Here is a 27,153-nt window from a genome sequence, read left to right on the forward strand (position 1 = left end):
TTAATATTTTTGAGAGAGAGAGAGAGACGGAGACACAGAATCCGAAGCAGGCTCCAGGCTCTGAGCTGTCCACATAGAGCCTGACATGGAGCTCGAACTCATGGACTGTGAGATCATGACCTTAGCAGAAGTCAGGTGCTTAACTGACTGAGCCACCCAGGTGCTGCTTTTAAAACTTTAAAAAAGTATTTATTTATTTATTTTGGGAGACACAGAGAGAGAGAGAGAGAGCTGGGGAGGCAAGGGCGGGCGGGGGGGGGGGGGAGAGAGGGAGAGAGAATCCCAAGAGGTTAAGCGCTGTCAGCATAGAGCCTGATGCAGGGCTCAAACTCGTGAACCATGAGATCATGACCTGCACTGAAATCATGAATCAGATGCTCAACTGACTGAGCCACCTAGGCATCTCTAACATAGTTGCACTCTAATATCAAAAATATATAATTAAAGAAAAGAAGAAGCTAGTGATATCACTGATATAATCAATATTTAAAGCAGCAAATAATTAGGTGCAGGGGCTTTGGTCTGGAAATTCAAGGGAAAGGCTTCTAGGGATGGAATGGAAGAGGACGGCATGAAGAGAGCCAAGTCAGGGAGGGTGCAACCCTCTTTCCAGGGTCAAGTGGAAGTCATCTTCCTTACAGGATCAGACAGGAAGTCATAGGTTGTTAGGAAGCAAACTCACTTTGAGGCCTTTTCAGACAGTGCCTCTTTCATTTGTAAAAAATCAGATTATTTCAGAGGTTTGGCCTCTTTCTCGCATGCCTACACTGAACTGGGGTTCTGTATAGGGCACCCTAGGGTTGAGGACCTTCTCCAAGCAGAGCAGATACACATCACTAAGGCTGAGGCATGAGGAATGACCCAGATTTGAGCTGTTCATCCTTGTTTGCCTTTAGGACAAGACTCAGACCACAGCCCTTTGAGGCCATGAGGCAGCCTGGGCAGAGGCAGAGCATGGAGAATGAACAGAGTATGGGTGCAGTGGGGAGACATAACCCATGTTTTATTCTAATTATCCCATCAGCATCCTTCCACTGTAAATGAAAAAAACAAACAAAGAAACAAAAAACAACAACCAAAAAACAAACAAGTGTGTTTGTTAAGAAACTTTAACAAGTTTGTATCAGGGCACCTGAGTAGCTTAGTGAGTTGAGTGCCTGACTCTTGGTTTCTGTTCAGTTTGTGAAACAGGGTTGTGGGATGGAGCCCTAAGTCGGGTTCCAAGCTGAGTGTGGAGCCTGATTAAGACTCTCTCTCTGTCTCTTTCTATCTCTCTCCTTCTCCCTCTGCCCTTCTACCCTGCTTGTGTGCTCTCTCTCTCCAAAATAAAAAAATAAAAAATAAAAAAGTGTTATCCTAAAAAGCAAAGGAAAGAAAAGAAAAGAAAAGAAAAGAAAAGAAAAGAAAAGAAAAGAAAAGAAAAGAAGAGAAAAGAAAAGGTATGCAGTGGAAGGCCTTCCAGCCTTCGAAGAAGTTGACTGTGTGTGCTCACCACTGGGAGAAAAAGGGTTAACATGTCCATTCCTGACTATGTTTGCTCAGTAACACTGATACAGCATTTATATTACTTTATTATCTCTCCCCAAATATAGAAAAGACAAATGTTTAAAACTCTTTTTCTCAATTTAGAGAAGAAAGCTCCCAAATCTGGAGAAAGGCTGATTTAATTCAACATTAATATGCTTAATGTGTTAACATTGTGACTAGAGGGTGAGGTAAGAAAGAAGGTGGGGGAAAGAGACACATTACATACAGGTTTTGACAAAGTTACTGAAACCCTTAATGTGTGGAAATTAAGTCTTTGCTCCCATTGTGAATTGGCCTGCTATTAGAATGCTTCCCTCGTTGGACTCACGTGGACACAACAACAAAACATTGGAGGAGGCTGGTCTTTCTCTGGTCGAATGAGTGTGTGAGGAAGGTGTCCTTCAGAGCATCCCCTTGGCTTGCGGTGATAGGTAACCAGGTCTCTGCTTTGGAATGGGATTAAAATCTTCCAGGGGAACGAAACATTGACCCTTCTAACAGCCTATGAGATCCTCTGCCCTTGGACGCTCTTTACAGATTGAGACTTCTCTACTCAAGTGTCTTGAACTTTACATCAATTGCATTATGAGCCAGATCTTCCTTGACTGAGGGTTTCTTTCTTTCTTTTTTTTTGTTTGTTTTTTAGACACTATCGAGAGATTTGTAAAGAACTATTTATCTCTTGGGAGTTCTACCCTGAAACATTGCCCCCATGAGAGCTACACTCCCCTGATCCTCATTAGTTTTTGTTTTGACAGCAAACAGGAATCATTTCTACATGTAGAAAGTGAGCTGTGAAGAATGTGATCTGTTAGGGTGACCTCCAATTTCTGTGATTCCTTTCTTTGAAGTGTTGGGATCACACTTTTATCCACATGATACTCAGAAATGCATTGAAAATGTACCTAACTTTTGGGACGCCTGGACGGCTCAGTCAGTTAAGTGTCCAACTCTTGATCTCAGCTCAGGCCTTGATCTCAGGGTCGTGATTTCAAGCCACGCATCAGGCTATGTGCTGGATGGGAAGCCTACTTGAAAACAAGAAAAAGAGGGGTGACTGGGTGGCTCAGTCGGTTAAGCGGCCGACTTCGGCTCAGGTCATTATCTCAGGGTCTGTGAGTTTGAGCCCCGCATCGGACTCTGTGCCGACAGCTTGGAGCCTGGAGCCTGTCTCAGATTCTGTGTCTCTCTCTCTCTCTGAACCTCCCCCATTCATGCTCTGTCTCTCTCTGTCTCAAAAATAAATAAACGTTAAAAAAAATAAAAAAAAAAAGAAAACAAGAAAAAGAAAATGGGCTTAATTTTTAATGATTGAGCTGATTTTTCTTACATGTTCCCACCTCTCTAGATACTGACAGAAAAAAAAATCCCTTGAATTTAGGTCAGTTAAATACAGTTTAGTCACCATCATTTGATGTCTTGGATGATCCCGTTCTTCTTATGGCATGGAGAAAGAGGATGGTTTCAAATTGTTGGAGTGCTCCTTGGATATTTGCTCTTGACTTTGTGGGGGTGTGGCAGTTCTGCTAGGCTCCTTGGACCACGCAGGTGAAGATGTCCCCATCTGGAATTGCACGTGGCGTGACTTGTTCTCCTCAGACTGATTTGGCATCAGTTGTGTGCTGAAGTTGGTTTGTACTGGCTTCCAATACCCTACCGCTAAATTTTCAAAAATTTTATGAGCTCTTTAAGTTTGCAATTAAATTTAAATATAAACTTGCCATTGGACATGTATTTTCAATTAAATATATTAGAAATGAAATAATACTCAAATTATCACTTTCTAATTATTTTTCTTTAAAATTTTTAAAAAAGATTTCACTAAAAATATTTTATTTTTATTTAAAATTTTCTTTAATGTTTTATTTATTTTTGAGAGAGCACAAGTGGGGGAGGGGCAGAGAGAGAGGGAGACAGAGGATCCAAAGCGGGCTCTGCGCTGATAGCAGCGAGCCCGACGTGGGGCTTGAACTCGAGAACCGTGAGATCATGACCTGAGCTGAAGTTGGATGCTCAACCGACTGAGCCACCCAGGCGCCGCCCAAAATGATTTTATTTTTAAATAATCTCTACACCCAACATGGGGCTTGAATTTTAACCCCTAGATCAAGAGTCACATGCTCTACCAATTGAGTCAATCAGGCTCCCCATTTTTCTATGTTTACTAGTATCTGTGAGGTTATTCACATCTATCCAATCTTTATGGTGGAAAACACCATACAATGGTGTACTGCCCTTACCAACTTTATACACAATGGTGTCATGTTGGAGTTTGAAATTGACTATAGTAGGAGTATTTAAACCCTGAAAATTTTGTGGTTCCTGGGTGGCTCAGTGGGTGAACATCTGACTCTTGATTTCGGCTTGGGTCATGACCTCACGGTTTGTGACTTCAAGCCCCGTGTGGGGCTCTGTGCCGACAGTGCAGAGCCTGCTTCGGATTCTCTCTTCCTCTCTCTCTACCCGTCACCTGCTGCTTCTCATCTGGACCACTTAATAAAGCATAGACCTAGATGAATGGTATCAGGGCTTTATTTATTTAGCAAGGGGTTAATCATATTTTGAGCAATGTTTGGTAAGAAAGAAAGCTAGTTTCAGATAGAGGAACAGAGTCTCATAAGGAATTTTGCCACTTTGCCAAGTTTTACATGATGCCAGTTGTAAAATGAGATAGTTGAAGAGGACTAGATGCTTTTAAAGCTTTGCTTCTAAATTTTTATATTAAAATTTTTTTGAAGTTTTATTTACTTAAGTAATCTCTATATCCAACATGGGGCTCAAACTCATGACCCTGAGATCAAGAGTCATATGTTTTTCTGACTGAGCCATCCAGGCACCCCTAAATTTCTATATGTTTGATAGAGAAAAACCATATTAATCATTTGGGGACATAGGTGAGAATGTGTGTAAATAAAATGGCAATGGTTTTATGGTGCCACAAGATGGCAGTATTATATCTATTATAACTAGGCACTATATTCCACCCACATGCAGTAAGTAGAAAATAATTATTCCAGAGCATTCACAAGGGAAACAAATTGCCTTTAACTTTTTCTTTTGCTTTCAGCTTGTTTATTTTCATCTTTATCCCAGTTGCATGAAGTTTATTACAATTTTCTCATCACTGACACTAATAATTTGTTTCCCGTTTTCTACCAGGTTTTAGAAAACATGAGAAAAATGAACAAACATGCTGTTTGGACAAAGTCGAGTAAGGTGAGGAGGCAGGCGGCAACCCCTACACATTTGCTCTCCATCTGTTGTTGCACAAAAGCCTGCTGCTGTTCAAGAGACTTAATTCCATGTACACAGGAATTTTAACGCACACTTACGAAATCAAGGAAAGCCTGTAGTCAACATGGGCTCAGCAGTAGCTTTAACAATCTTCATTCCACAGGCCATCCATGAGGGAAGATGATTCTGACCCTGTGTGACAAGAACGAGCAGCAAAGATTCAAATTCCCAGTCAGACAGGAGATTCCAAAAACAAAACTGTGATCACAGCAGGGCTCAATAAATATCCCCCCCTTTTTTTGCATAATACATCGATCTTAAGTGTAGTGAAATTCTCCAACATCTATCAACATAGGTTTAAATAAATTTTAAAAAGAATAGCTTTACTGAGGTTAATTCAAATACAGTTCACCACCCTTTCAGAGTGTACAACTCAGTAGTTGTTGGTGTGCTTACAAGGCTGTGTGTTGATCACCAATTCCTGAACATTTTCACCGCTCCAAAAAGAAATCCCATACTTATTAGCAGCCTTTCTCTGTTTTCTTTTAAATGCTTATTTATGCATTTTTGAGAGGGAGAGAGAGAGGGAGAGAGAGAGAGAGAACACAAGTGGGGGAAGGGCAGAGAGAGAGAGAGAGAGAGAGAGAGAGGGAGACACAGAATCCGCAGCAGGCTCCAGGCTCTAGGCTGTCAGCAAGGAGCCCAACGCAGGGCTCAAACTCATGAACTGTGAGATCACCACCTGAGCTGAAGTCGAACGCTTAACCAACTGGGATGCCCAGGCTCCCCTAGTAATATCTCTTCACCTTCCTTCCTTACCCCTCCTGCACCCCAACCCCTGGTAACCACTAATCTACTTTCTGTCTCTATGGATTTGCCTTTTATGAACATTTCATATAAATGGATCGTATAAAATGTGGCCTTTTGTGTCTGGCTTCTTTTACTTAGCATAATGTTTTCAAGCTCCATCCACGTTGTGGCAGGTATCAGAACTTCATTCCTTTTTATGGCTGAATGCTATTCCATTTTATGGATATACCGTAATTTGTTTATCCATTTATCAGTTGATGGGCATTTTGGTTTTTATACTTTTTGGCTGTTTGAATAATGTTGCTATGACCATTCACATGCACATTTTTGTGCGGACACGTGGTTTTATTTCTTTTGGAATATCCATAAGAGTGTAATTCCTGGGTCATATGCTCTATGTTGAATATTTTGAGGGACTGCCAGATTTTTCTCAGTGGCTGTATTATTTTGCATTCCCACTGGAAATGTACAAGGGGTCCAATTTCTCTACAGCTTCAATAACACTTGTTATTGCCCATCTTTTTAAAAATGTTTATTTACTTATTTTTTAGAGAGAGAGAGAGAGAGAGAAAGGAGGGCAGAGAAAGAGAATTCTAGGCAAGCTCCACACTGTGAGTACAGAGCTTGATGTGGGGCTCAAACCCATGAACCATGAGATCAAGACCCCAGCAGAAACCAAGAGTCAGATGTTTGAGTCACCCAGGAAACCCATCCATCTTTTTTATTATTGCTGCCTTTGACAGTAAATGATATTCGTGAGAGGCCAATAGGTTCGGAAAAATATTATCGGATCACAGGAAATTTCTTTCTGAGGTATCTTGGTAAATGGTTTAAGATATGGTTGAAGTTTTTCCTTTTTCCTTTCTTTTTTCTTTAATTCTCATTTTCTTCCTCCCTGATTTCCCCCTTCTCTTCTTTCTTTTCAGTTCTCTCTCTTTTTTAAAATTGTTGTTCTTGTTTTTTTTTTTTTTTTTTTTTTTTTAGAGATTAGATCTTTTTTTTAAATTTTTTTTTTTCAACGTTTATTTATTTTTGGGACAGAGAGAGACAGAGCATGAACGGGGGAGGGGCCGAGAGAGAGGGAGACACAGAATCGGAAACAGGCTCCAGGCTCTGAGCCATCAGCCCAGAGCCCGACGCGGGGCTCGAACTCACGGACCGCGAGATCGTGACCTGGCTGAAGTCGGACGCTTAACCGACTGCGCCACCCAGGCGCCCCATTGTTCTTGTTTTTTAAGTAATTTCTGTATGTAATGTGGGGCTCAAACTCACGATCGCAAGGTCAAGAGTCCCATGCTCTTCTGACTCAGACAGCCAAGTACCCGTAGATCTGTCTTTTAAATTAAATAATGAAGCTTATTCATTTTCACATTAAGTAGTAAAGGTGTGCAGGGAAAAAAATCTTTCCTCATTCCATTCTCAGTGGAGCCCCTAACGTAACCCATGTTATTAGTGTGTCCTACACTTTTTAAAGGTTTTACGTATATATATAAATATTATGTATATATATATAATATGTATATATATTATATATATACACGTAAAACCTTTAAAAAGTATATATATAATATTATATATGTATGTATATAATATAATACATATAATATATATTATAATTATAATATACATTATAGTGACATATGTATGTATAATACGTATATATGTATATATAATACATATATATATAATACGTTAGTGTATATATATATATATACATATATATATATACGTATTATACACACACACACACACACACACACACACACAAATACATGTATAAGGGACACCTGACTGGCTCAGTGGGAAGAGCATCTGACTCTTGACAGGGTCATGAGTTCAAGCCCCACATTGGGTGAAGAGATCACTTAAATCAATAAAACTTAAAAACATGTATATAGTACATATATTGATAAAGATAAGACCAGTTAACACCCTCACTCTGCAACTGGCTTTAGAATTTTTTTTTTTTAGAGAGAGAGAGCACAAACCGGAGCGGGGAAGAGGGGCAGAGGGGGATAGGGGCAAAGGGACAGAGGGGCAGAGGGGTAGAGAGGGAGAGAGAAAGATTCTTAGGCAGTCTCCAGACTCAGCACAGAGCCCTACGTGGGGCTTGATCCCATGACTCTGGGATCATGACCTGAGCTGAAATCAAGAGTTGGACACTCAGTCGACTGAGCCACCCAGGTGCCCCCTTCTTGAATTTTTTGAAGACTATTTCTATATTAGCTGTTGCAAAAATACTTAAAGCATAGCCAAATTCCCTTCTCTCTTTTAAAAATTTCAAAAAAATGTTTATTTATTTTTGAGAGAGACAGAGACAGAATGCGAGTGGGTTGGGGCAGAGAGAGAAGGAAGCACAGAATCCCAAGCAGGCTCCAGGCTCTGAGCTGTCAGCACAGAGCCTGATGCAGGGGTCAAACCCACCAGCTGTGAGATCATGACCCAAGCCGAAGTTGGATGCTCACCCGACTGAGCCACCCAGGCGCCCCCCCTTCTCTCTTTAACTTTTTTTTTTTAACGTTTTATTTATTTTTGAGACAGAGAGAGACAGAGCATGAACGGGGGAGGGGCAGAGAGAGACGGAGACACAGAATCGGAAGCAGGCTCCAGGCTCCGAGCCATCAGCCCAGAGCCCGACGTGGGGCTCGAACTCATGGACCGCGATATTGTGACCTGGCTGAAGTCGGATGCTTAACCGACTGCGCCACCCAGGTGCCCCTCTCTTTAACTTTCAAAACATATACGACACACAAACACATGTTCAATGTGCTTACACACGCACTCCACCTGAAGATGATTCCTATTTTATTGTGTCATGCAAAAGGGAAACTATTAACATTGTCACATTGATTACTTTTTGCCTTTGCCTTGTGTTATTCTTCCTATTCTTGTCATCTCTTGTTCTTTACACACCATTCTACTGTTCAGTGTTCACAGAATCTCCTGGACTACAGCCTGTGGATTCACCAGTAGAAAACGTTCCCGCGAGGACACTGCTCTAAGGGAACCCGCAACTGCTTAAAGGAAGCTGAAAGTCACCTGTCAAGAGAGGAGCTTCCCACCCTGGTGTTTCTTCTGGGTTTTGCATCCAGATTGGGTTTTCCTCCCTCAGCCCCAGGGAGGCCACGGACCTTCTGCCGCCGGTTCCAGCGGCTCAGGCACCGGGGATGCAGTGCCTGGCCCGGGGTGTCCCGCAGCAGATGTGGGGAGATTTCCTTCTTCATGTTTGCCTGACGGTGGGAAGGAAGGCTCGAGTCAGTAGCGAACTCTGCAGGGGGGTTTCAAAATAATTTTCTACCGGCTGAATGCTTGCCACCTCTGGTCTTTGTAATGAAGGAGTCTTTTCTGATCCACATTTTCCTGAAGTGGTGCTAACCGTCCCCATCTTACTACTGCTACCGTGGCTGCTGCTACGACTACGATCACTACCGTTGCCGCTTCACTGTCACTTGTGTCCGTCTGAGGAACTCCTCCAGCGGTGGCAGTGTTCTCCTTTTCAATAACGCTGTGGCTCCCAGGAGCGCTGCCCTGCCAAGGACCCGCGTGTTCTCACAGGCGCTGCGGGACAAGGCGTTCAGCAGCCCACGGAGGGGACGGCTCTGGAAGGAGCCTCTGTGCGGGCCAAGCGCACGAACCGGACGTCTGGCTTGGGCGGGCCGGATTGGTACCAGCAACGTGGCAGCGGAGCCCCCACACGTGTGTCTGAAGTGTTCTGGATGGTTGGGAGAGGAGAGGTGGTTTTCCTTCGTTCCTTGGTGGCTCTGATGCATCCAGTTACCTCCTCCTGGCCGAGCTGCAGAGGACAGACTCTGCCTCTGCCCTCTGTGCCGTGAGACACGCGGTGGCTACGAGGCCTCTTCAGCTGCACCCAACTTCACAGGTGACCGTGGCAGTGAGAAACTGTATTTCCTGAGTGGATGCCTGCTTACACCTCTAATTTTAATCTTTGGAAGAATGTAACAGAGGACTCCGAAAGTGAATCCTAGTATTTCTGAACCACTGACTACTCTCTTTTTCTCTCTTTCTTCTGCTTTCCCTCCTCCTTCTGCTTATTTGCACTTCCAAGATCCCCCTAAGAGTTGAAGATAGAATTTGCTTTTGGGGGAGGCTCTTTATTCAGAGCAAGGATCCCTTGGCGAGTACTTTTGTTTATGCAAAATAGTAAGTCATGTACTCATTCGTTTATCCCTGGGAGGTTCTGAAATTGGTGAAGCAAATGCAAATGTCTCAGCTTGAGATGTTAATGTTGCTTTTAATTCTGTGAAATGTGTCCTCATTTTTGTATTTCTCGGAGGGCTTATTTTGATATTATTTAACTTTTAAGTGGACTTATCCAGCACATTGGAGAGTGCAAGGTCTGTGGACTTAGGGAGTGAAGGGAAGATCACAGAGAACCCCCCTATTTGGAAAGGAGGAGTGAGGTCATACAATGAGGCTGAGGGCGGGTGGGGAAGGAGACAGACAGCAGGGAATGCCCAGGAAAGCGCTGGATGATGGGCACAGACAGTAAAATCTAATATCCAATTTAAAGATTTTCTTGTGTTGCATTGTAATTCTTTTTTTAAACATATTTTTTAATTTAATTTTTTTATTTCGAGAGAGAGAGAGTGTGTGAGCAGAGAAGAGGAGCAGAGGGAGAGAGAGAGAATCTTAAGCAGGCTCTACACTCAGCTCAGAACCTGACACAGGGCTTGATCCCATGACCCTGGGATCATAACCTGAGCTGAAATTGAGAGTTGGAGGTTCATCCAATGGAGCCACCCAGGCACCCCTTGGATTGTAACTCTTGTATGCTATCCCAAAGTCTTTGGCATTTGTTCAACATTGTAGCCTATTCATTTTGAGTATAGAGGGAAATGCAGAAGTTTTTTCTCATATATGAGTTCCTCTTTCTCTACATTTTAGGAGATTTTATCTGTTTCCATGTTTTTTTCTCCTTAGCATTGGATGTTTATGTTCTTTTATCAGCTAATTTTGAGTCAGTCTTTTGGCATACACAGAACAAGAGGGACTTAGCGGTGGTGACTACGAAATAAAGGAAAAAGGGATGGTTTTCTCTCAACAAATGTTTTACTGCCTACCTAATATGTGCTAGACATTCTTTCAGTTGCTGTGGTGCCATCAGTGAGTAAAAGATTCCCTGCATGTCCTGCTTATGTTCTAGTGAAGACAGAGAAAGGGTAGACCTTTTATAAAACATGTCTTTGAAAATAAAGGGAAAATAAATGTGACCCTTAGAACTGGACTTCATTGCCTTTTAGAGGGAGAAATGTATGATGTCTGAAAGCAATGCTGATATCATGTGCTTGTTTTATGTTTTAAATATAAATCAGTCATGAAATGAGTAAGAGCTATAAAACATTGGATGACTACAAAACTACAAGTCAAGTTATCCAAAGAATCTCAATCTTTCAGGGAGCCTGGGTGGCTCAGTTGGTTGAGTGGCTGATTTCAGCTAGGTCATGATCTTAGGGTTTGTGGGTTCAAGCCCTGTCAGGCTCTGTGCTGACAGCTCAGAACCTGGAGCCTGCTTTGGATTCTGTGTCTCCCCCTCTCTGCTCCTACCCTGCTCTCTGTCTCTCTCTCTCTCTCTCAAATAAACATAAAAAAAAATTAAAAATAAATAAATAAATAAACAAAAATACATTTAAAACCACTACTCATCAACATTAATATTAAAAAACAAACAGAGGGGGGGCGCCTGGGTGGCGCAGTCGGTTAAGCGTCCGACTTCAGCCAGGTCATGATCTCGCGGTCCGGGAGTTCGAGCCCCGCGTCAGGCTCTGGGCTGATGGCTCAGAGCCTGGAGCCTGTTTCCGATTCTGTGTCTCCCTCTCTCTCTGCCCCTCCCCCGTTCATGCTCTGTCTCTTTCTGTCCCATAAAAAAATAAACGTTGGAAAAAAAAAATGTTTAAAAAAAATAAAAAAAAAAATAAAAAACAAACAGAGAATCTCAATCTTTCAAATGACTCAAATGTATCCGGGTTCAGAGAGGAGTCCCAACACATAAAATCAAAGATACCCAACATTTAAATACAGGATCTCACACTGAAGTAAATGACCTTTAATATGTATATTATTCGTAAAAATGAAAAATAAAAATTTAGGTGCCTCATTGAAACTATGAGGGAGATAGAGTCTAAAAACCTTTTAGTTTAAAACATTAAAAAATAAAAAAAAAACTAGCAAGTAGTGACTGGTAAACAGAAATGAATATTTAACATTTTAAGACATGTAAATTATCGATTCTTTCCTCACTCAGTATGGTATTTTTGTATTTGGTGACTATGAGGAATATCCATAAGGGCTTCTATGGGTTTATTCATTCTGACCTTGTTTTTATACCTACTTTTCCCTAAAAGTCAGAAGTTTCTAAACCACACATTTTTCTACCACGCTTGCCCGCAGCCCACTGTGGTCAAGATGAAAGAGTGCTTCTCTTTTTCTTTTTTTTTATTAAAAAAATTTTTTTTTTCAACGTTTATTTATTTTTGGGACAGAGAGAGACAGAGCATGAACGGGGGAGGGGCAGAGAGAGGAGACACAGAATCGGAAACAGGCTCCAGGCTCTGAGCCATCAGCCCAGAGCCTGACGCAGGGCTCGAACCCACGAACCGCGAGATCGTGACCTGGCTGAAGTCGGTCGCTTAACCGACTGCGCCACCCAGGTGCCCCTCTTTTTCTTTTTAAAGTCACTGATCTAATGCTTATTTATTTTTTAGAGAGAGAGAGAGAAAGTGAGCACAAGTCAGGGAGGGGCAGAGGGAGAGGGGGACAGAGGATCCAAAGCAGGCTCTGCATTGACGGGAGACAGCCCCACGTGGGGCTTGAACTCATGAACCATGAGACCATGACCGGAGCTGAAGTCAGACACTTAACCCACTGAGCCACATAGGTTCCCTGATCACTTCTCTTATACTTTATATCTTTTCCAGTAGGATTTCCATCCTCTATCTGACCTAACAGCTTCCATTTCCACTTGGATGAAGGTTGGGTGCTAGAGGTTAGAGTAAGCCATTACCAGACGGTGAGAACCAAGGTATTTAGAATTATACTCATCCCCCACCCCTTAACCACAGTTTCACTTCCCACAGTTTCAGTTGCCCGCAGCCAACCGTAGTCCAGAAGCAAATGATCCTCCCTTTGACTTATTGTATGGAGATCAGTCGTAGCCTAATGCTACCTCACAATGCCTACCTCAGCCCCTTCACTTCATGTCTTCACGTAGGCATTTTATCATCTCACATCATCACAAGAGGAAGAAGGGTGAGCACAGTACAGTAAGATATTTTGAGAGGGAGAGAGATGCATTCACATAACTTTTATTAGAGCATATTGTTGTTATTCTATTTTATTATTGCTGTTAATCTCTTACTGTGCTTAATTTATAAATTAACCTTTATCATAGTATGTCTGCATAGGAAAAAATATATGTATAGAGTTTGGTACTATCTGTGGTTTCAGGCATCCACCGGGGGTCTTGGACCTGCAGTCCGAGAGGAAACTGTTGTACTGTGGGTCCAACTGGGAACTCAGCTCAGTTGTCACATTCAAAGAACACTAGTTTTGTATGGACTTGGGAATCAGATAATTCCAAGTTCAAACCCTGGCTCCACAGGATGTTCTGATACAATCTCACAGTCTAAAACATGTTCTCAGGGTGGAGAAGAATTGGAGTGCATCTTGTCTGAGTATCTTCCATGATGTTTAGAGTGAAGCTTCCTGAGCTCTGAATTTTGAGCATCTCTTGATCTTGTCAAGTACTTGAGGATGAACCCAGCTTCTGTGTCCTTTGCTTTGGAACTTTTGTGCTTTCTATACTCCTTGTTGAACAAGGTACAATGCTCCTTTAAAAATTTTTTTTTTTAAAGTTGGGAATGCAAGCTGGTGCAGCCACTCTGGAAAACAGTACGGAGGTTCCTCAAAAAACTAAAAATAGAACTACCCTATGACCCAGCAATTGCACTACTAGGCACTTATCCACGGCATACAGGTGTGCTGCTTCGAAGGGACACATGCACCCCCATGTTTATAGCAGCACCATCAACAATAGCCAAAGTGTGGAAAGAGCCCAAGTGTCCATCGATGGATGAATGGATAAAGAAGATGTGATATATATATACAATGGAGCATTACTAGGCAATCAAAAAGAATGAAATGTTGCCATTTGCAACTATGTGGATGGAACTGGAGGGTATTATGCTGAGTGAAATTAGTCAGTCAGAGAAAGACAAAAATCATATGACTTCACTCATATGAGGACTTTTAACAGACAAAACATAAGGGAACATAAGGGAAGGGAAACAAAAATAATATAAAAACAGGGAGGGGGACAAAACAGAAGAGACTCATAAATATGGAGAACAAACTGAGGGTTACAGGAGGGGTTGTGGGAGGGGGGATGGGCTAAATGGGTAAGGGGCACTAAGGAATCTACTCCTGAAATCATTGTTGCTCTATATGTTAACTAACTGGGATGTAAATTTAAAAAATAAAAAATAAAATTAAAAAAAAATTTAAGTTTTTTATTATTATTATTTTTATTTCACAGAGAGAGAGAGCAAGCACAGGGAAGGGGCAGAGGGGGAGAGGGAATCCCAAGCAGACTCCATACTCATTGTGGAGCCCAATGCAGGGTTCATTCCCATGACCCTGGGATTATGACTTCAGCCTAAATCAAGAGTCAGATGCTCAACTGACTGAGCCACCCAAGCACCTCAAGATACAACATCCTATTGTCCAGTTATTTTTTAGTCCTCATGTTTGTGGAGTTTCTAGGACCACATTGATACTCAGATGTCTCGAGTATGTTCTCATGGTGGCAGTTAACCTCTCTTTAGTTTTAGTTCCTAAGAAAAATAAACCAAATGAGTGGTGGAGGAAAATGCTCTCACCAACAAGAGTACACCCTACCTCAGGTGGTGTAAAATGGTATCATCAACAAGAGTACATTGTTAGGAAAACCTAGTGTCTACAGGGATATCTACAAGTGTGTTAATACTCCAGAGGAGAAGGCATGTGTGAGTTATGTGACCCTTTTTTTCCAGGTTCTCCTAATTGTTCCCTCCCTTGTCCCTTCTTGCCTAGGGATGGTAAATAGTTGGAGTGTTACTAAGCCCCAGGTTCATCAGCTTTTCCTTGTGGTTCCTCTACTCCCGTATCTTTGTAAATAGCTCCTATGTCAAGAAACCCTTCTCAAATTATCCTGTTTTGAGTGGGCCATCCATTTCCTTTTGGGAAATTGGTATAATCCATCCAAATGTCTTAAGAGTTCTTTGCATGTGTTTTGAAGGGTACAGGGTGGTGAGGGAGGTCGGTTGGAAGAAACATAAAGGCCAAGATCTTCATTAAGAGGAGTTTTACACATGAGTAAACAAACAGACAAAAAGCAGAATCAGACCTATAAACACAGAGAACACACTAATGGTTGCCAGAGGGAAGGGGTGGGAGGATGGGTAACATGGGTGAAGGGGAGTGGGAGATACAGGCTTCCAGTTATGGAATGAAAAAGTCATGAGAATAAAAACACAGCACAGGGAATAGCCAATGATATTGAAATAGTGCTGAATGGTGACAGATGGGAGCTATGCTCACAGTGAGTACAGAATAATGTATAGACTTCTTGAATCACTATGCTGTACACCTGAAACTAATGTAACATTGTGTGTCAACTACATTCAAATACAAAAAAAGAAGGTACAAATATTCTAATTAAAAAAAGAAGAGTTTTAAAATTTGGATGACATAGCTTCACACTCTCTAAAAAAAGTCCTTAAAAGACTGGACAATATGAATTTTGATGGGTGTGTATTCTTGGTAGAGGGGAAAGCTTGTGGCAGGCAAGCCCTGGGCATGCTTGAGGCCTGCAGTAAATCAGTCAGGATGGGGGAGGGAAGAGAGGGTAGAGACATCTTGGGAGATAAGGTATGTTGGGTTCAGATTTTTTGCACTTTGAACTCCAGATTGAGGAACCTGCCTTTATTTTTACATTCACTGGAGAGTCCTATAGCTTGTACATTTCAGAAGAGTAATTTTCCCTATGGTGTGGATGAGGAGGAAGAAGACAAAAGACTAGTCAGGACATCAAGAGAGACATTGTAAAAGTGGAGGGGACAGAATTTGGTGTCTCAGCACATGGGGACAGTGAGGAACAGGAAGGGAACTTCATACATGATCCAGTATTTTCAAGTTGAAGTGCTGGGGAATGTTAATGCCATGCATAAGCAAAGAAACATTGAAGCTATAGAAGTCTAGGGTTTAGGGGCAAAGAGAATGTCGAATTTTCTGGCAGAACAGACTTCCAAAGTTGTTGTCACATTCTCATCCTCTTCAGCCTTTCCTAAAGCATTTTCATATCTCACAAGGTAGCCAAGGGGTAGAAGTAATGCGTCCATTTGTTTCTAAACAAATAATGTCAAACAATTTGAACCAATTTAATGAGAAGAAAAGATTATGAATACAAGGAGTTCAGAAGTCTCTTCTCAATAGAATTAAATTCAGTTCAGTGTAAGGTAGCAGTTTATGGAACGTTTGCCACACGCAGCAGAAGCCGAGAGGTATGGTAGCAATGGTGAGGCAGGAAGTCCCTGGGCCTGTAGTTACTTGTTTTCTCTGGTGGCCTTTCCACCTGCTGTTATTCTCTTCAGAGCAGACTTCACTTCCTGGTTCCTCAGGGTATAGATGAGGGGGTTCAGTAATGGAGTGACAACAGTGTAAAACACAGCCACTGCCCCATCCAGGGGACTCTTGGAGCCATCCCTGAGGTAGGTGAAAATGCAGGGGACATAGTAGACTGTGACCACGGTTAGGTGGGAGCCGCAGGTGGAGAAGGCTCGGCGCCGCCCATCAGCAGTGCGTATCTTGAGGATGGCGCGGACTATGCAGGCGTAGGAGAGCAGAATTAACATGAAGCAACTGGCAGCCACCACCCCAATGTCCACAAAGGTCACAAGCTCATTGACGGTCGTGTCAGCACAGGCCAGTCTCAATACTGCAGGGATGTCACAGATAAAGTAATCCACTTGGTTGGGCCCACAGTATGGCAGACGGAAGGTCAGGGTGGCCTGGACAGACCCATGGATGGAGCCGGCCACCCAAGCCCCAGCCACGAGGATGGTGCATAACCTCCCATTCATGAGCACGGGGTAGTGCAGGGGCTGGCATATTGCCAGGTACCTGTCGTAGGCCATCAAGGTGTAGAGGAAACACTGGGTGCTGCCCAGGAAGTGAAAGAAATACAGTTGAGCCACACAGCCACCAAAGGGCATTGCCTTGCTGGCAGGAGTAAAATCCAATATTAGCCGAGGGACAATGACTGAGGAGAGCCACATGTCCAGGAATGAGAGCACGCCCAGAAGAATGTACATGGGGCGAGCGTGGAGCTTTGGGTCAGCCCACACGGTGAGCAGAATGAGCAGGTTCCCCAGTTGAGTCAGGATGTAAATGATGAAGAAGACCAGGAAGAGGAGGGTCCTCAGACTGGGGGGGTGAGGTAAGCCCAGGAGAATGAAGCCTGTCACGACGGTGTCCAGGGATGTGTTTTTGGTCTCTCTCATGTCTTTCTGTAGTATGTCGGGATGAGTGGTGAAGTCAGACCAGGGAAATATCCACAGGAGGTGGTGAGAGAATGGTTTCATCTGATGGTTAATGCCTGCCTGAGTAATGAGATAAACAGGAAACTGCCACAACTTTTAAACAATTTTTATTTACTTATTTTTATTTTAAAGAAGAGGTGGCGTTGCCATCAACTATTTTGGTTCACTTTATAAAAGAAACTGTCCAGAGACTGGTTAGCTTCCTAGATGGATGGAATCTTTGATTGATTGGGAGATACTGAGAGCAGAATTCGGCAGATCAAAGCACAGGGGGACATGTGAATGATAGAGAAGGACCAATAACTCCAAACAAAAAGCCCAACCACTGAAGAGGGGCTGAGTCAGGTTAAGGCAGAGCAGTGTGGAAGACATTTCCCACAATGACCAAACTTACTTTTCCCTCCACTTCCCATCATTGCAGTGCCTCAGCTAGAATCCCATCTCCTCACCATAGCATGCAAACATGTTCATTGTATGTCCCTTATTTGCCACTCGGTCACACCCCTTGCAATTCCTTCTTAGTGTTCAGTTCAAAGGACTGGGAGCCTATGCACACCATACCTTCTCTGTTCCCTTCACCTGGGTAATGCTCACTTTCCCTTCAGGACTAAGTTGGGAGACTCTTATCTGCAAAAAGACTTTCCCGATTCCTGAGGACCATGCTTATATTTCTCAGAGCATGGATCACATTCTACTACTATTGTCCAGTTTCTTATTTGTCTCCCCTATTAGTCATCCCATCTAACACAGTAAACGTGGTCATTTATTTTCTGAATGACTGAATGGCTAATGGGAATGGATGTTGCCAAACCCCACCGAACAGACATAGTGTTTCTTTCTCTGCTGTATCTTGTTTGTCTAATCCTTGGACCCACCCACTGACTAGCGAACATCTCATTCTTATGCGTTTAGTTTTATTATAACAAACTCCAAGGGCCACTCTTGTTTTTTATTGCTCTAGGATATTATTTAGATTTATTGGTTGATTGATGTGGTCCATTGGTTTGGAATTGTATGTTTTTGTATGGGGTTATAGAGTAATTTTTATTGTTTATTATAATAGCATTGGTTAATGCAGGACTTGATCTTTAGTGTGTATGTGTGTGAATATATACATGGCATATATATATATAATATATATAATATATATACATATATATTTTATATGCATATATATACATACACATATATTTGTGTGTGTGTGTGTGTGTGTGTATATATATAAAGTCAACTGTACAGTAACTCTCTCTAAAGACCTTGAGAGAATTTGAAGTTCCTGGTCCAGATGATAAGAAAAGATAGAGGCATGACACGTATTTGTTGAAGAGACTATTTGATAAAGATTTTTCTCCCCACACTCAGGTTTGAGATGGATTCATCTGCCATTTAACTATAGTATCTTTGTAATTTAAATGACTATTTGCAGAGAGCAATTTAAATGGTAACAGATTAATTATAAATAACATGTGAGTATTAACAAGTTTAATCCTTTAATCTCCACCAGGAAATTTCCCCGAGAGATTTTATCTTGGTTATTTTTAAAAGTAACTTAATTCACATATTAAGATTTAGGAGCTATTAATAGTAATAATAATACTTAATATACCTGGCTCTTCAGTTCAGGGTCCATAGAAAATGTTAAGCGTGCCCTCTGCCCACAGAGAAAGAAGAAATATCAAATTTTTACTGCCTGAGTTTTAGGAGGGCGCCTTGATTTATTTGAAAATAAATGGGAAGACTAGTTCTTTTTTTGGGTAGAGTATACAGAAAAGATAGAAATAGTTGGGATTAAGATTACACATAAAACAGTAATTATGAGCCAAAGTAATTTTGTTGTCAATACAGACATAATATTAGTGTGCTGCCACTTAGGCAAGTGATGTAATCCTGAGATTTTTTAAATGAAAGTAAAATTTTGTATAAATAATTAATAGAATGGTGCCACTGGGGGATTTATTTAACGGATTTCTATAATGCATATTTATGTATAGTGAAAAATCCTCTCTAATTTATCTGCCTTGCTAGTCTGATTTTTCTCATTTGTTGTGCATAAACCAGGCTCCACTTTTTCCAGGTGCCCTGCTGTAACCTTTTGGTCTCTAGATTCTGGGGGCTCTGCTTGGTGAGATCAGGAAACTGAGGCGTGTTACAGCTGGTGGGTTAGAAAGGGGGTTACTTTTCTAGGCAGACAAGACAGAGGATGGTGGTTTTGACTTGGGGTGTGGTGGTCAGAGGTTGCAGAGGTGGGCAATCTGTGGTGCAGAGAGGTTGGCTGAGTAGATTTCCAGTGGATTTTTGGAGAAACAGGAAGTAAGTTTGAAGAAGGATCAGATCTCTTGACGAGCGAGAGGAAAATAGTCTGGCCATACTCCATCCCCCTCCACCCCCCCCCCCCCCCCCGCCCCGTTCACCCTCTACCCCATCAGCTTTCTGTGTCATTTTGCTTTGGGTCCACTCCTGTTTTCAGCTGTGGAAATTTAGGTTATTTAAAGTAAGGGAAGTGGCGGACTGAAAATTTTTCAAAAAATTAAAAACAATTTCACCGCATCTACCCTAGCTAATTAGATAAGCAAAGTATTTTATTTTACTTTTTTTAAGTTTATTTATTTATTTTGAGAGAGACGAAGACAGTGAGAGTGCAGGAGGGGCAGATAGAGAAGGGGAGAGAGAATCCCAAGCAAGCTCTACACTGCCAGCACAGAGCCGGGTGAGTGGCTCGAACTCACAAAAGGGAGAGATCATGACCTGAGCTGAAACCAAGAGTTGGACCCTCGACTGACTTGAGCCACCCAGGAGCCCGATAAGCAAAGTATTTTAAAGTTTCCCCAGTTTTAGGGGCATCTGGGTGGCTCAGTTGGTTAAGTGTCTGACTTCAGCTCAGGTCATCACCTCACTGTTTGTGAATTCGAGCCCCAGGTTGGGCTCTGTGCTGTCAGCTCAGAAGCCATGGGGTGAAAGAGCGGCACTGAGAAGATAAAGACAGGTGGGGTAAGAATTCTATGGAGCTGTGGGATCATGGGATGGGCTACTTTCTGTATCCTCCCGCTAGCCCCCAAATCAGGCCAGTTTGGTGTGAGCACGTCTCTCTCTATGGTTTGTTTGTTTTTTTTAAATTTTTTAAACGTTTGTTTATTTATTTTTGAGAGAGAGACAGAGTGTGAGTGGGGGGAGGGGCAGAAAGAGAGGGGACAGTCTGAATCTGAGCTGTCAGCACAGAGCCTGACTGGTGGCTCAACTCATGAACCGTGAGATCATGAACCGAAGTCAGACGCTTAACTGACTGAGCCACCCAGGCGCCCCATTGTGAGCACATCTCTTGCAGTGAGTGCCTTTCCATTGGAGCAGCAGCTCAGGGGAGGGCAAGCCTCTAGCTAGCTAGCTCTGGGATTTGGGTCAGGAGGGGACAGTTAGGAAATTCTTGAAGATGAGGAATGAAGACTGGTAGTGTTGTGTCAGACACAATTAGGATCAAAGGACCTTTACCCTTGGGACAAGACCCAACCCAAATCTGTTTCTGGAAAAGATTCCTCTTCCTTTATACTCATGCACAGTTAGACATTCTGGTAGAGCCAGAGCAGAGCAGGCGAACTGCAGAGAGTTTGGGGTGGCCTTGGCATATTTTATCTATTCTCACAGCAGTGCATCCTGTTCTCCCAAAGATTTTTAAAAACAAGCCTTGCTTAAGGCGAGGTACCTGGTGTCCCGAAGAACAGAAAGGTCACGAATCTGGCTTATGTTTGCACAATTACCAAAGAATCTTCTTCACGACCTCTGTGACTCTGTCACTGCCCAGCTGTGCCCTAAAAAGAGAAAATGAAAAGAAAATGTTGTTAAGATTCTTCTGAGTATTTTTCTCATCGCAAAAAGAAATTCCTTACATTTGGAAAGAAGGAGCTTGATTCTAGCAGTTTGGGAAAGAATTGAGGACGCAGATGGAGAAACTGATCGATTTAACACTTGGTGAAATAATAGAAAATCTTAAAGTTCCAAGATTAGTTGGTGACTGTAGTTTGAATGGAGCGGGTTTTAGGACTGCTTTTCCATCGGCTTGGATTCACTGGACGGAGCTACAAAGTTGTGGAGAAGGCTGGCTGTCCTCGAGCCGAATGGTCCAGCAGCCAGGGAGTTGTGCTTCAGACAGTCAGTCTGGCTTGTGGTAAGGGGCTCTGCATCTGTTTGGGTGAAGGCTTTAGGAATCTTTCAGGAGTTTTTCCTGGCAAATAAGTGTTCAGAATCTCTGAGAGCCGCTGCCTTTCCGGGCTCTTTGATGAGTGTGACTCCTATACCTCTTGAGTCATATTTTACATTGGTTTTCATCAGCTATTGGCTCTGCAGCTTTGATTAGAAGGAAAAAAAAAAACCCGCACGCTGTTAAGAGATATGAAGAAAAAATTCCAACCTCAGGGGAAATCTTGCTCTAAGGTATTTCCCTAATGAGATCTTCCCTCCCCAAATCCTCATTAGGTTATTTTGAGAGAGAGCAGGAAACCTTTCTCTTAGATCTCGGGAAAGGGGGCTGTGGGGAATAACCTTGTCAGTATAGTTTTGAATGACCTCCAATTTCTTAGTGGTGTTATGAAGTCTCAGTTGATCAGCTCTCTCCCCCAAATATCCATCAGGGGACCCATGTCATGTCTTCTGGTTTCTGTTCCAATGTCATCTATTCAGTGAGGTCTCTCTTGATCCTCCCCACCTGTTCCTATTGTATTTTTCATTTGCTTATTTATTGTTTGTCTTCCTTCGCTAGAATGTAGGCTCCATGACAGGCGAGAGTTTTGCTCACTGTGCGATCCTTAACACTAGCACAGTGCCTGGTACATAGTAGGTTCTCAACGAATACTTTTAAATGAATGAATAAGAGAGGTGCCTGGGTGGCTCAGTCGGTTAAGCCTCTGACTCTTGTTTTAGGCTCAGGCATGATCTCACAGTTTGTGGGTTCAAGTCCCACATTGGGCTCTGCTCTAACAGAGTGGAACCTGCTTGGGATTCTCTTTATCTCTCTCTCTCTCTCTCTCTCTCTGTCTCTGTCTCTCTCTCTGTCTCTGCCCCCCACCCCTGCTTGTGCATGCACTCTCTCTCTCAAAATAAATAAATAACTTAAAAAATGAATGAATAAGAGAAACTACCACACGTATTAAATACTATGGACAGAGAAAAAAAGCCATGCTTTCAAACATGAATCTCAGATTTAAAGTTACCAAAAGTTGATTTGCTATCATATTGATTCTCACATGCAGGTGCAGGCATTGGCAGCATACGCCAGTGCGAATAACGTTGGATATTTATGTATTTATTTTATAAAAGTTAATGTTAATCTGAGTAATACTGGGCAACTGGCTAAATGTGAAGAAATGAAGCCTGGAGAGGGATATAAACTTCAAGAGCCTTCACTGTAAAATGATGGGTCTGAACAGAGACGGAATGATTTCTAAGATTCTTTTTAGTTCTAAATTAATAAGGAAGAAAATGTTTAGTGCGTGTGTGTGTGTGTGTGTGTGTGTGTGCGCACGTGTGTATAAAGTTGCAATGTTACATCTGGCCACAAGATGACAGTATTATCTTTTTTTAAAAGAATATTTTTTGGGAGCTCATTTGGCTCAGGTCGTTGCCATTGTTTGTGAGTTTGAGTCCCGCGTCAGGCTCTGTGCTGACAGCTCAGTCTGGAGCCTGCTTCAGATTCTGTGTCTCCCTCTCTCTTTGCCCCTCCTCTGCTTGTACTCTGTGTCTCTCCCTCTCGAAAATAAATAAACATTAAAAAAATTTTTTAAAAGAATGATTTTTTAAAAGATTATTTATTTATTTATTTATTTATTTATTTATTTATTTATTTACTGAGAGAGAGAGAGAGAGAGAGAGAGAGAGAGAGAGACAGAGAGAGAGGAAGAGAGAAGGAAGGGTAGGGGCAGAGAGCAAGGGAGACAGAGGATCCAAAGCCCAAAGTGGGTGCCATGCTGAGAGCCGGGAGCCAGACACAGGACTCAAACTCAAAAGCCAAGAGATCACGACCTGGGCCCAAGTCAGAGGCCCAACTGACTAAGACACCCAGATGCCCCTCACCCCTTGCTTTTAATTCTAGCCTTCTAAAGTAAAGCAACTAAAGTTAATAGTTTCCTTTGTCTTTCTGTTTCTTTCTCTAGATTCATACATATGTACAGATGAACATATTGTATTTCTTGAGATTAAATAAAAATACCTGATTGCTGGTAGTAAAATTCTCCCATCTCTTCCACACTGCTACAAACACCACCATCACCATCCCTATTCCCCCCACCTCCCCAAACACACACAATGTGCATAACGCAAGTCTGATCACACCCCTGTTTCCATATTCTCCTGCCTTGGGAGAAGAGAAACTCTTATTATGGAGAAATGGACCACTTCTGCCTCTCCCTGTGTTATTCTTCCCACTTGTCATCTCTGTTTTTTACACAACATTCTACTGTTCAGTGTTCACAGAATCTCCTGGACTACAGCCTGTGGATTCACCAGTAGAAAACGTTCCCGCGAGGACACTGCTCTAAGGGAACCCGCAACTGCTTAAAGGAAGCTGAAAGTCACCTGTCAAGAGAGGAGCTTCCCACCCTGGTGTTTCTTCTGGGTTTTGCATCCAGATTGGGTTTTCCTCCCTCAGCCCCAGGGAGGCCACGGACCTTCTGCCGCCGGTTCCAGCGGCTCAGGCACCGGGGATGCAGTGCCTGGCCCGGGGTGTCCCGCAGCAGATGTGGGGAGATTTCCTTCTTCATGTTTGCCTGACGGTGGGAAGGAAGGCTCGAGTCAGTAGCGAACTCTGCAGGGGGGTTTCAAAATAATTTTCTACCGGCTGAATGCTTGCCACCTCTGGTCTTTGTAATGAAGGAGTCTTTTCTGATCCACATTTTCCTGAAGTGGTGCTAACCGTCCCCATCTTACTACTGCTACCGTGGCTGCTGCTACGACTAAGATCACTACCGTTGCCGCTTCACTGTCACTTGTGTCCGTCTGAGGAACTCCTCCAGCGGTGGCAGTGTTCTCCTTTTCAATAACGCTGTGGCTCCCAGGAGCGCTGCCCTGCCAAGGACCCGCGTGTTCTCACAGGCGCTGCGGGACAAGGCGTTCAGCAGCCCACGGAGGGGACGGCTCTGGAAGGAGCCTCTGTGCGGGCCAAGCGCACGAACCGGACGTCTGGCTTGGGCGGGCCGGATTGGTACCAGCAACGTGGCAGCGGAGCCCCCACACGTGTGTCTGAAGTGTTCTGGATGGTTGGGAGAGGAGAGGTGGTTTTCCTTCGTTCCTTGGTGGCTCTGATGCATCCAGTTACCTCCTCCTGGCCGAGCTGCAGAGGACAGACTCTGCCTCTGCCCTCTGTGCCCGTGAGACACGCGGTGGCTACGAGGCCTCTTCAGCGGCACCCAACTTCACAGGTGACCGTGGCAGTGAGAAACTGTATTTCCTGAGTGGATGCCTGCTGTGAGTTACGACTGGGGACTTTGGGAGTAGACTGCCTGGATTTGAATTTGCTTTTTTCTAGCTGGGTGGTCTTGAGTAAGTCACTTTCTCTTTGATTTAGTTTCCTCACTTATACAATGAGAATAGTAATAGTAATAGTCCCTGGCTCATGGGTTGTTGTGAGTTATAACTATGTATGTTTATCTCTATTTCTACCTACCTACCTAGGTAACATGTAACTTACATACTCAGCGGTATATAAGTGTTAGCTATTTCACTTCTTTTTGTTTTTGGTTTGAGAGAGAGAGAGCACGAAAGAGGGCCAGAGGGGAGAGAGAGAGAAGGAATAGAGAGAGAATCTTAAGCAGGCCCCACCCCCAGCACTGAGCCTGATGCGCCACTCGATCCCATCACTGTGAGATCATGACCTGAGCCAAAATCAAGAGTCAGATGCTTAACTGACTGAGCCACCCAGGCGTCCCTAGGTATTTCACTTCTAATCCTGAACTTTCACTAAATGTTATGTGCCAGGGGTTCTGGGACTGGATCTCAGTATTTCTCTCTTCTCTGGTTTGTGGAAGGCGAAATCCTGACAACTCTTGGTTGTGGATTAAAGGCTGCAAGATGGAGTTTGTATATGGGGTAGATTATTTGCTCAGGAGAGACCACTGTGGTGATACTCAGTCTTTTTGGGGAGACCCTGAACTTTGGAAATCCAGATCCAAATGCTTCAAAATGAGATGTTAAATATTCTGATTGAGGGGCGCCTGGGTGGCGCAGTCGGTTAAGCATCCGACTTCAACCAGGTCACGATCTCGCGGTCCGTGAGTTCGAGCCCCGTGTCGGGCTCTGGGCTGACGGCTCAGAGCCTGGAGCCTGTTTCGGATTCTGTGTCTCCCTCTCTCTCTGCCCCTCCCCCATTCATGCTCTGTCTCTCTCTGTCCCAAAAAATAAATAAACGCTGAAAAAAAAAATATTCTGATTGATTTTGCAAGGATATTACATGCTTTCCTGAGAAATTGATACAATCTTAATATACTTTAGTAGTTTATCAGGCAGGGTAGAAATGAGGTGTAGGGCTTTGCACTTGAATGCAGGGATATAATCACCCATAGAAGATGGGGGGAAAATAAGCATAGGCAATATCCTGCAATTCAAGGAGAGGAAAGAGAGCCAGTAGGGGATTCCTATGGCAAGGCATGGTCATTGGACATTAAGAATCATAAAAATCTTTAGTTAGTTTTAAGATTTTCCTTTCCTGCTTTGTAATTCCCTTATATTGTCTTCAAATTTTCAATGAAGTTTGTTAAACATTATAGCCTACTGTTAGCTAGATTAGAAAATAAATGATTATTGGGGCGTCTGGGTGGCGCAGTCGGTTAAGCGTCCGACTTCAGCCAGGTCACGATCTCGCGGTCCGGGAGTTCGAGCCCCGCGTCAGGCTCTGGGCTGATGGCTCAGAGCCTGGAGCCTGTTTCTGATTCTGTGTCTCCCTCTCTCTCTGCCCCTCCCCCATTCATGCTCTGTCTCTCTCTGTCCCAAAAATAAATAAACGTTGAAAAAAAATTAAAAAAAAAAGAAAATAAATGATTATTGATGTAGCTTTGTCCCCACACACGATGAGGCTGACCAGAGCTCCGAGGCTCAGATTGTAGGTTATTTGGAAATCAAAAGTGAGGGCTGCTCCAAGTTAATATAAGATATAGTTAGCCATGTATTATACAATTTGTTTGGAATCAAAGATTAAACAGAATTGTCTTTGGGTGAGGTAGAAGTGAGTTTTCATTGTGATTTTTAAAATTAACTTTTGAGGGGAACCTGGGTGACTCAGTCCTTTAAGCATCTGACGCTTGATTTTGGCTCAGGTCGTGATTCATGGTCATGAGATCAAGCCCCACGTGGGGCTCTGTGCTGGGCATGGAATCTGCTTGAGATTCTCTCTCTCCCTCTCCTTCTGCTGCTCCCCTACTTGAATGCATGCACTCTCTACCCCACCCCCAATAAGTATAATAAATAAATAAAATGAACTTTTTTCTTTGCTTTCAATTACCTTTTTAATGTTTACTTATTTTTGAGAGAGAGGGGGAGACAGAGCATGAGTGGGAGAGGGGCAGAGAGTGGGAGAACAGAATCGGAAGCAGGCTCCAGGCTCTGAGCTGTCAGCACAGAGCCTGATGCAGGGCTGGAACTCATGAGCTGTAAGATCATGACCTGAGCCAAAGTCAGACACTTAACCAACTGAGCCACCCAGGTGCCCCTAAAATGAACTTTATAAAAAAATGCTTTTATTTTTGAGAGAAAGCATGAGTGGGGGAGGGCCAGAGAGAAAGAGGGGGACAGAGGATGTGAAGTGGGCTCCCTGATGATGTGGGGCTTGAACTCATGAACCATGAGATCATGACCTGAATCGAAGTCAGACACTCAACTGAGTCACCCAGGTGCCTAAAATGAACTTTTGTGAGATGGAATTTGGATGGACATAATCCTGTTGGAAAATAATCTGACATTACAAATCAAGGCCATTAATATGTTCATATTTCTTTTACCTGATAATTCCATTTGT

The 27,153-nt window shown here is 43.0% G+C and overlaps 2 protein-coding genes across 3 annotated transcripts in view; both read right to left on the reverse strand.

The window, feature by feature from the left end:
• LOC109500755 (olfactory receptor 10G2) overlaps positions 1-27,153 on the reverse strand; it is a 51,374-nt gene that overhangs the window by 6,522 nt on the left and 17,699 nt on the right. The window contains exons 2-4 of one of the 2 annotated variants that reach the window (XM_045059663.1): positions 20,860-20,965; positions 4,860-4,953; positions 2,933-3,186 (exon numbers count right to left, since the gene is read on the reverse strand). The gene's annotated coding sequence lies outside the window, so the exon portion shown is untranslated. The remainder of the gene's footprint in view (positions 1-2,932; positions 3,187-4,859; positions 4,954-20,859; positions 20,966-27,153) is intronic. The other variant, XM_023255575.2, reaches the window with a different exon arrangement.
• Positions 15,986-20,965, reverse strand: LOC101099559 (olfactory receptor 10G2). The gene is made up of 2 exons (XM_003987439.6): positions 20,860-20,965; positions 15,986-17,225 (listed from the first exon to the last, which is right to left on the reverse strand). The coding sequence occupies exon 2, from the start codon at positions 17,205-17,207 to the stop codon at positions 16,170-16,172; it is 1,038 nt and encodes a 345-aa protein (XP_003987488.5). The 5' UTR covers positions 17,208-17,225; positions 20,860-20,965; the 3' UTR covers positions 15,986-16,169.

This window comes from Felis catus, chromosome B3 (assembly GCF_018350175.1).
Source record: "Felis catus isolate Fca126 chromosome B3, F.catus_Fca126_mat1.0, whole genome shotgun sequence".
Lineage (NCBI taxonomy): Eukaryota > Metazoa > Chordata > Mammalia > Carnivora > Felidae > Felis > Felis catus.